General features: G+C 41.0%; 1 protein-coding gene across 1 annotated transcript; it reads left to right on the forward strand.

Annotated features, from left to right (window-relative positions):
- Positions 1-571: 571 nt before the first annotated feature.
- On the forward strand, positions 572-8,900 carry LOC147481657 (uncharacterized). Its single transcript, XM_086579000.1, has 5 exons — positions 572-612; positions 703-766; positions 870-8,223; positions 8,305-8,430; positions 8,505-8,900. The coding sequence occupies exons 3-5, from the start codon at positions 7,399-7,401 to the stop codon at positions 8,898-8,900; spliced, it is 1,347 nt and encodes a 448-aa protein (XP_086435126.1). The 5' UTR covers positions 572-612; positions 703-766; positions 870-7,398.
- Positions 8,901-10,633: the final 1,733 nt, after the last annotated feature.

Consider the following 10,633-nt stretch of genomic DNA (forward strand, 5'->3'; position numbering starts at 1 on the left):
GCTTGACATAGCTTCTAGTTATGCTGAAAGATTTTGATCTAACGGAATTATATGTAACCTTGCTGTGTGTCATACGGATGTGCAGAGAGAGTACCCCATCAGGTATTGGATCTTGGGATTGGAACCTTAATGGGCAGAGTTCTACATATCATGCTCTGTATCCAAGGGCTTGGACGGTATATGATGGTAATTATGATCATTGATATTGATTGTATCTTGTATGCAATTTAAAAACTCTTTGACTTGGTATCTAGATATTTAGTTCTCCCATTGACCTTTTTTCAGGTGAACCTGACCCCAAAATTAGGTTAGTATGTCGTCAGATGTCTCCATTTTGATCTTTGTTCTTTTTTCTTTTTCTTCTTCCCCGGTTATTAGGTTGTTCTTGGAGCTTGCTCTTTTCTTATTGAGCCAATGTGTCAACGGATGGGTGCGAGGCTAGTATGGGCACTGAGCAATTTTACAGTTTTTGCATGCATGGCAGCCATTGCCGTCATTTGTTTGTGTTCAATTAGGGAATATTCTGAAGGAATTCAACATGCTATTAGTGGATACAAGGCAGTCAAGATTGCGTCATTAGTTGTATTTGCACTTCTTGGCTTCCCTCTTTCAGTGAGTTCAAGATTTTCTTGATCAATTTGTTCCTTTAAATCTTTTCTGTAGTTTGTTTGTTGACTTCATTCCGTACCTGTATTTATGCAGATTACGTACAGTGTTCCCTTTTCTGTGACAGCAGAGTTTACTGCTGATTCAGGAGGCGGCCAAGGTTTCTTTCAGATCTCTGTTGTTCATTTATTTTCGACATTTGTTATTTAATCCTTGCAGCTTATGTCAAGTACTGTATCTGATCCGTATCTATTGTTCTGTAGGATTGGCTACTGGAGTTTTAAATCTTGCGATTGTCATCCCTCAGGTTTGTTTTCGATGTCTATTTGGTAGCTCCTTACACTTTAAGACCTTCATGTACAGTTGATAATTACTAACAGTGGTGAAACTAATAAATGAAAGTTTGGAGTTGATAATAATTAATTTTTTTTTTGTTACTATAAAATATAAAAGAAGATATTATCATTTCTTTAATGATCAATCGTTTGCAAATGATACGAGCAGTTCTTTAACAAGATATGAGCTTTTCTTTACAAAGATACGAACAGTTCTTTGTTATGGCCTTATTAAGGCCTATGAGGCCCATAGGTCCGAAATAGTATGAGGCCCATAGGTCCGAAAGATGAGGCCCATAGGTAAGTAGTATAAAAAGAATAAGATGAGTGAATAGTAGGGGAGAGGGAAAAAAGAGAGCTAGGGATTTTTTAGGTCGTAACAATGGCGCCGCCTGTGGGGATTGCAACAAAAAGCTATGTTTCGACTTTCAAGTACAAAGATAGTGAAGGGGTAATTGATGTTTTAGTACACAGATGAGAGTGTTCAATTTAAAAGTTTATGGCATCAGATTTGAACTCAATCCAGTACTGTGTTCGGACTTCATAAGTTCCAGCCTACATTTCAGCTGAAGTCGTGGGATCTACACTTGCAAGTGGAACTTTACGAATATTATTTGGGGGGAAGCATGAATTATTTGCTGGAACAGTACCCGCAGGTTCAGACCTTCAATCTCTTGTTATTGAGTTCGTCATCTCCTTCTATCTCATGTTCGTGATCTCAGGAGTTGCTACTGATAATCGAGCGATTGCAGAAGCTTCCACAATTACTTTCTACAAGGACCTCCATGGTTACACTGTTTAGGACTTTAGGAGTTAAGGCTTTGGTTATAGTCAAAAGTTTTGGTAGAATTTCTGAGTTTATTAATGTTTTGCTAGAAATGTTCATTGGATAGACTTAGAAAACTTTGAACTGAAAGAATGAGGGGACAATGCAACTATGTAAGAATGATGGTAACCTAGCAACCGAATTCACCGAAATTCGGATTGTTTACTTTTTTTCCTCTGAGAATTATTTTGAGTACGATCGCCCATAGACCATAGTAATGATGTTTGTGAGCATGGTAAAAGGTATAGACAAATAATTAAATCTAGTTGAACTCATTGTTATACTAGTTGTTCAGTTCTGTTTGTCTTTTACAACACTTATTTCACAAGTAGATGAAGACTTCACATTGAAGTAAAAGTCAGGTAAAACATGAAAGCACTAATTTGGTCTAGAGATTTTTCATTCTGTTGATAGATGTGGTGTTTCTTAATGGAATAAACAGGTGAGATGAGGTAATCTTGTTTAACTTAAATGTTATTGCAATATATCTATTGTCCGATTATTGTTGATGTACATTTGTTCGTATTAATAACTTGTTGTTGTTGTCTTTAATGAGAGTCAGAGTTAGAGTTTTTTACGTTGGAACCTGACGCAGTGAAGACCACCAAAGAATCTTATACTCATGCTAGAACAGGTTAATGCCAATAATACTCAGAGTATGGAGTCCTGATGCAAAAAGAATCTTCTTAGTGGCTTCGGTTTATGATACTTTCAGAAATAAAGACAACAAGATTGGATGCCTTGAAAGTTTTGTCTGCATATTCAATAGTATATATATATATATATACTACAGTGTGACAACACATGGGGGCAAGCTAAATAGTCTCTGGTCATGCCTCATGCTGTTCAGCATCTTAAGTGGGGTGGGAACTGCGGACGCTCAGGTCCAAAGCCCACGTGATGGCGAGGTGGCTAGGTACAACTTCCTCTACTCATACTACCCCAGTAGTGATGGCTAGGTATAACTTTTTCAATTTAGCTTTTTATATTTTCTGTTTCTAACTTATAAAACCTTCCCATTGTGTTTGATCGGTAGCATGTTTCCCTTTATATATTCTTTCTATTGTGTGATATGACTTTACTGGAAAAATATTTTGTATACAATACATAACTTAAGAATAAGATTCTATGACGAGGTAGATGAGATAATATGAATCTTGTTGTTTTAGGATCATGGTTAGTACCTTGACATTCTGCTAAAGTAGTTTTTCTAATATTACATGGGGTTTTGCATATTACATATGTCCATGATAATACATAATAAATAGCTTGAATGGTTATAAATAGTGTTCCCTAACCTATTTATAGGATAGAGTGGAATAGACCTACAGTGGTTGTATTTTCTTCTTTTACGTGGCATTATTGTAGCTCTGAATTCATGAGTCTAGTACACACTTGCACATAAATAGATTTTGTTTTGGATTTTTTCAAAAGTTTAGTACACACTTGGTTCTTGTTTTTAATGAGTTCGTTGAGTTTAAGGAGTCTGTTTCGGATTTTTGTGAAAGGTTAAGTTTGGCATTAATGGGCTTGTTGCTATTGTTGTTGCTAGTAATTACTATTTATCTACTCTAAGATCGGTTCTAAATCAATAATATGATGACAGTGCAGGAATAATTGTGGGTTTATACTATCATTGCTTCATTGAATTTATTATAGATATACATATGTATGATTTTCGAGGCTTGCTTAGGCTATTTTGTAGAGTGTTGCTGGTGCTACATGTTATGGGAATAGATGGCTTGACCACACCCTAATGCTTGACATGGGGCTTTATGACTCTCCCATGTTTATTGTTGCTGGGACTCGCCCTTTACGTATGTTATTTCAATTTTTGACCTTGTTTTATGTCAGTGAGTTATTACTTACATCTCTTATTATGAATTCAATTAATGGAATGGTACTTTGCTTATAATATGATCTTTGATGGGAATATAATCATTGAAAGGACACAAATAGATGTCATAGATGAGACATGGTACGCCATCCGAAACATGAAAAGGTCGCAAGTCCTGGAGGCGGCGTTTGGGCCCTCCGAAACATGAAAAGGTCACAAGTCTTGGACGCGGCGTTTGGGCCCTCCGAAACATGAAAAGGTCGCAAGTCCTGGACGCGGCATAAGGGCCAGTTCAAAACATAAAAAGGGCACAAGTCCTGGACGCGGCATTTGGGCCAGTCCGAAACATGAAAAGGGCACAAGTCTTGGACGCGGCATAAGGGCCAGTCCAAAACACGAAAAGGGCGCAAGCATTTGGTCCCCGGACGCGGCATGGTACGCCAGTCCGAATCAAAGACTTCGAGGCGATAATAGTTGTCCCTGGACTTGGCATGGTACGCCGGTCTGAATCAAACACTTGGGGGCGGAGGTCCCCGGACGCGGCATGGTACGCCGGTTCAATCAAAGACTTCGGGGCGATAATAGTTGTCCCCGGACTTGGCATGGTACGGTCCGAATCAAACACTTGGGGCGGAGGTCCCCGGACGCGCATGGTACGCCAATCCAATCAAAGACTTCGGGGCGGATAATAGTTGTCCCCGGACTTGGCATGGGATGCCGGTCAATCAAACACTTGGGGCGGAGGTCCCGGATGCGGTATGGTACGCCAAATCCAATCAAAGACTTCGAGGCGATAATAGTTGTCTCTAGACTTGGCATGGTACCGGGGTTCGAATCAAAGACTATAGGCAATTCACGGATGTAGCGTGTTGGGCAGTCCTAAAATGAAAAGGGCAAGTCCTCGATGCGGCATTTGGGCCAATCCGAAAAATGTAAAGGGGCACAAATGTGTGTCCTAATTAACACTTGGGGCAACCTAAGCAAGGAAAGAGCTAAGTATCCCCGAGGACCGGCCCGATTTGGGGGCAAGATGATATTCGGATCCAATAGTTACATTTGTTACTTGATCCCTGGCTTGTTTTACCAAACCAGTTGACATCAACTTGGGGGCATGCGAATATAACAAATAGTCATGTACAGATACTCGAGTACTTGGTCAAAAGGAAAGAGTGGATTATGAGGAAAATGGTGACTGGCGTTCATAAAGATGGAGGGTGTTCTCATATCACAATATATTGGTGTTAAAAATAATTTGTTCAATCGTGGAAACATATAAGAAGGGGCTTTCTTTTAAGGGGATGGTTTTCTATAGAGCTTATCCTGATTCGAAAACTTATAGTAACCTTCTTAAGTTCATGCTTAATCTTAGGAAAGTGCGAGAAGTTTCAGTCATTTTCAATGAGATGGTAAAAAATGAGTTTATTCCGACTCACGAAAACTGTAGCGCTGCACTTACGCTTTATGTGGATATTGGTGATCCTGATATGGCTATAAAAGTTTGGAAATGCATGCTTGAGAATGAAATGATGCCTGGTTGGGAGATAGCTGGAAACAAGCTTATGGTTAGGTTCCGTGACCTCAATAGACTGCCAGAGGCACGCAAGTACGCTGAAGATATGATAGAGAGGGGAATTAAGTTGCACTCTAAAACTTTGTCCAAGTTGAAACAGAGCCTTACGTAATTGGGCAAGGCATATGCTTACGATGAACTGTTAAGGAAATGGAAGTTTAATGCTCATTAGCCCAACTGATGGCACTTCTGTAAAATACATAGGTTCAGATTTTGTTATAGTGGGTTTTGGTCATATATGTTCCTCATGAAGCTTGCTGCCTCCTGACAAAGACTTCAAGTTTGTAGATGAACATACAATAAGATATTCAAAGTGCTACCCAATGTATGGTATTTTCTTATCCTTATGCATAGTGACATATTTTGGAGCAGTTTGTCGTGATTGGTATTTCTGGCTTTGTTGGTACATGTTGTCCTTCTCACTTCCCCATTTCCTCGAAGGAAACTTCTTCAGATGTTAGTGTTTAACATTATAACTTGGTTGTTGATTTCCTTCCGTCTATGTTTCTATCCATATAAAAGAAATTGATTGATTTTACAAATTATTACTAATATATTTGGCCTGCGAGGCAAATCAGTGTTATATTCATGTGTACGGATTTGGTGGAGTGCATTGCTGAAAGCAAACTGTTTAAATATTTGGTTCAATCATTATATTACCTCAATTGACACAGTACCATTACAAGAATCTGTGAGTTAACATGCAATGCGGCCCGTGATGAGTAGACAAATGAATGACTAATACAACAATATATGGGGTTGTTCTTTGAAAACAGAGTCTGAGGTTTGGTTTTGATGCCCACAAGCAATGAGAGACAAGATGAACTGATGAAGAGAACCCGGTGCCCGTGCGTAGAAATATTTAGCAATGATATGAAGGAACTCTTTCCTACAATAAATCACTCTACGCCTTATATATTTTACACATTCAGTCCAACTTATTTTGGACACGCCTACTCTAAAGCGACCCTCAAAGAATCTGATTATGCATTGATCTGTTCCTTATTCTTATGAACTATACTACTCCCAAGTGACCCCTTCTTAAATTATAGTCCAAAATTTGATACACATGAACGCTTTTGTAGTCTCTCGAGGTTTTTGCAGTTGAAGGGTTTTGACTTGTTAAGGGCTTCTCTTTCTCATTTCTCCAACTAAGAAAAGAAGGAAAAGAAAAAACAGAGCGAAAGAAAAAAAAGAAAAGAAAAAAACTTTTCTCATCTTCAGTATCAGGTGCATCTTTTGATCTTGCAAACTTTGATCTTTTGTTTATTCTAGAATTCGTAATATCTGCTACCAGTGATAGCTTGAGTGATGAAGTTGAAGTTGATGAATGGAGAGAGAGAATAGTAAGTGATGAAGATGAAGATGTTGAAGTTAGGTCTTGTAGTGGTGATGAGGCTTTGTCGTCTCCACTGTTGGAGACGAGAGCTGAGGATGTGGGGAGGCCTAGGTCGGAAGATTGTTATGCTTCTCTGAGGGAGGAGTTTGGCTAGGTGAAGGCCGACCTGGCCATGTACGACCTGAGGGGGGAGAGGAATTTATTTCATAATGACTACGTTCCTTGGGGTGGAGGAGTAGTTGTTTGCTATGGATAGTTCAAGATTGGGATGAGGTTGCCTTTATCCCATCTTATTGTGGAGGTGCTGAATTATTTGAGAAAAACCACTTGCCAGTTCGTAGAGAACAGTTGGATAATCTTCCATGTGCTGGATCTGTTAAATTATAGGGGTTATAATATCTGTTAAACAAATGTGTTGGAGCACTTTGTTGTGAAGAGGTCGGGTGCTATGAATTTTAGTTTTTAAGTCGGTAGGGGGAAATCTCCTGTTATCGTGGGGGTAAGTAAGGAGGAGTGGAGTCGTAGACCGTTTTTGGTTGTGGGTAGATATTGCCCTCCTAGTTTGGAGTTGGCAAATCGTGTTGTACAGTTTGCTGGTTGGTCGTTGGTTTTAGGTTATAATGTATGTATGGTATATTATGATTTGGACGTTCTGATTTATTTTGTTTTGTTTTTGCAGAGGTTTCTATTCGTGGTCGTACCAAGACCGATGTTATAGAAATGTTTGCTTGCTTGAGCTGGGAGGAGAAATGAGCTTTGCTGGGAGAGGTTGCTCATTATTTTAAAAGGCGTGGGGGAGAGAAAATTAACTGTAAGAAGTTGGAGCAAAAGGAGAGGGCTCGCAAGGTCGTCGTTGTTCTTCCTGATTCTAGCTCGGATTTTGCCATGGAGAGGGAGAGCCAAAAGAAAGCACCTGTTTCTGGAATGAGAAAGGTTGGAGGGGTTGGTGATAGCCGTTCTGGGGCAGCTAGGACAGGTGGCGTGGCTGTTGATAGCCGTTTTGCATCAAGACGCTATGAGGTGGGTGATGTGGATCGTTTGGCATCCCAACGTTCTGAGCTGGGGGATGGAAGGCGCTCTGCATCCAACCGCTTCTCTTCTGGTGATGCGAATCGTTCTGCATCCAACCACTTCTCCTTTGGTGATGCAGATTGTTCTGCATCCACCCGTTCTGACTTGGGTGTGGAAGTGCTGGTGGTCTTGTTGTTGATCATGCTGGTGGAAGTGCTTGGGGATGTTGATGCTCCCACTTCGTTCCGGAGGCCTAATCTGAAGAGGCGCTCCGAAATGGTTGAGACAGAGGGGGCTAAGAGGTCCCGAACTGAGTTGGATGAACGACTTAGTACTATGGAAGGTTGTACTTTTTTAGGTCGGGTACCTTTGAAGAAGATGAACCTGATTGATTTGGCTGTTGATGCTGGGGTAGCTGAGGCCTGTGGTAAGAAGAAGGTAGGTGATGGTGAGCCTACTGCTCAGCAGTGCAAGCGACAAAGCGACAAGAGTGGAGATGATGTTCTGGACAGATTCGTCATGTATGAGGACCCTGTTAGTGGGCTGAGGAAGTTTGTGAAGAACGGGGACTGCAACTTCAAGTCCATATTGGTTGCTGGAGGGTTGATGGAAAGCATTGTTCTTGATGGAGATAGGCGTAAGATGGATGGTAAGAGTCTTGAGGCGAACTTGAAGGAGATAGATCGGTCGCTGTGCTATGTGAGTATATCCGTTCTGAGCTTGTTTTCTTTGGGCTTTGTCAATATTGATCCGATTTAATCTTGATTTGTTATGTGTCAGGTTTTGGCCATGTACAAGAAGTTGAGGGAGATGGCATCTATCTCCGATCTGTACCAGAAGGAGTTGGATGCCAACAAGAAGGCTTATGGCAAGCTGGTGGCCGAAAGCAACAGTGGAGAGTTCGAGGTTCTGCGGTGAGGACTTCGGTGCAAGAGTCAGGGAAAGTGGCTCTATTGCAACCCTCTCTTGACTTTGCAAAGCTGGAGGTTCAGCAGTGGGTCGCCAAGTGCAAGAAGGTGCGGGCCATTGCTGAACGAGCTGAGACTGAATATAACAACCTGGTTGATTTGGTGGAGGGTGGTGATGCTTACGTTCTGGTAGATGATTTTATGGAGCTAGATCGTAAGTATGAGCTCCTCAAGATGTCATTTGAACGTGGGGCTGCAACAGTGTCTGCTGAAGATACTGGTGCAGATGTTAGTAGACGATCTGATCTGCCATCCGATCTAGGTGCTGCTCCAGCTGCCTCTTCTGGTAATGTTGTCGAAGATTTGTTGACTGTTGGTGATGATCTGGCTAGCCGCTCTGGTGCTATACAGGGCGACGAGCTGGATCCTTTGAATGTTGATCAAGTTACTCCTGTTGTGTTGTCTTGAGCTTCTCTTGTTTGATTCTGGTTGGTTGTTCCTTTAAACAATATTGAAATATTTGTGCTTTTGCTACTGATAAACACTATTTTTGATGATGGGGATACTGGGGTCGTTTTCCTGGGATGACATGGGGGCTTCTAGTATCTCACCGAATTTGTTATTCAAGTAGAAATATTTAAATTACTTACTTGTTGAGATTGTGCTTGAGGTTTGCATGCATGTGATTGCTTTTGTTGTCGTTGCTTGTTGTTTGACGACCTGTGTTGTATTGCGGTATCATTGATGAACTGTTGGACTTGGGTAGGTTGCTTGGTTGTAACAGGTCGTAGAGCTTTTGTGTACGACCTGGTAGATTTGCATAGTTGACATCTAGGGTTTGCCATGTTTAGGTATGTGTAAGTCGTTTCTTTTGGGGGAATCTGCTATAATTAGCCTTTGAGTGAGCATTATAGTTGAGTCTAACTTAAACCATTTCGAGGTTGTAAGTCCTTTTGGGGGTCTCTTGGATTGTATTTGTTTGATAATTGGCCTTTGAGTGACAATTACAGTTGAATCATATTGAACTCTGGCGTTGGTGTTAAGTTGATTTAGGGTCCTTTTAGGGGGCCTTGGTTTGAATTGATTGATAATTGACCACTGCATGGTTATTGTATTCTTGGCTTCTTCTTTGATGTATGACCTGACATTGCGATGTCCTAGGTCGGGATACGTAGTGCAAGATGCATTATACTCATGTAATGCAAAAATGACATCTGTACTCGAAGTGAACTTTTATTCATATCGACCTACATATCTGGAGAAAAATTTATTGATAAAATCGAGAGTTGTATTCCAAGGTCGGGGAAGTATGTCACCGAGCTGAGTTTTGATCCAGTACGCTCCGTTTCCAATGACTCTGTCAACTTTGTATGGTCCCTCCCAAGTTGGGTCGAGTTTGGCTGGTGCTAAAGTATTTTTGAGGACTAGGTCGCCAGCTTGGAAGGATTTTGGGACGACCTTCTTGTTGTATGATCGTTGGATCGTCTGGTGGTACCAAGCTAGGGATATTGCAGCTGTTTCTCTTCTCTCTTCTAGGAGATCGACTTCTTTGGCTAAGATGTTGTCATTGGCTCCTGATTCGACGATGTCTGAGCGTGTGGTTGTGATTGTGAGCTCTGATGGTATTACTGCTTCTGTGCCGAAGCAAAGTGTGAAAGGAGACTCCTTGGTACTAGCTCTGGTTGTTGTTCTGTATGCCCATAGAATGTTCTTGAGCTGCTCTGGCCATTGGCTTTTCTTGCTCTCTAACTTCTTTTGGAGATTTTCTTTGATGGCTTTGTTTGTGGCCTTTGCTTGGCAATTGCTTTGTGCATATCTAGGTGTAGAAAATGTTTGAGTGATGTGCCATTTTTGTAGAAAAGCCTTGACTTGTGTTCTAGCAAATTAGGTTTCGTTGTCCATGACAAGGGTGTGGGGTAGACTAAATCTTGTGATGATATTGGTCTATATGAAGTTGATGACGTTAACTTCCTTGACTTGGACTAGTGGGATTGCTTCTACCCACTTGGTGAAGTAATCTGTGGCTGCTAGGACGTATTTGAGCCCTATTTTCTTTTGTGGGATGAATGGTCCCATGATGTTTAACCCCCACATGTGGAAAGGCCATGGGCTTGTAATATTGATCAATTCCCTTGCTGGACTTAGGTAGTTGTGGCCAAATATTTGACATTGGAGGCATTTAAGAACATACTTTTTTGCTT

This window comes from Coptis chinensis, chromosome 8 (assembly GCF_015680905.1).
Source record: "Coptis chinensis isolate HL-2020 chromosome 8, ASM1568090v1, whole genome shotgun sequence".
Classification (NCBI taxonomy): domain Eukaryota; kingdom Viridiplantae; phylum Streptophyta; class Magnoliopsida; order Ranunculales; family Ranunculaceae; genus Coptis; species Coptis chinensis.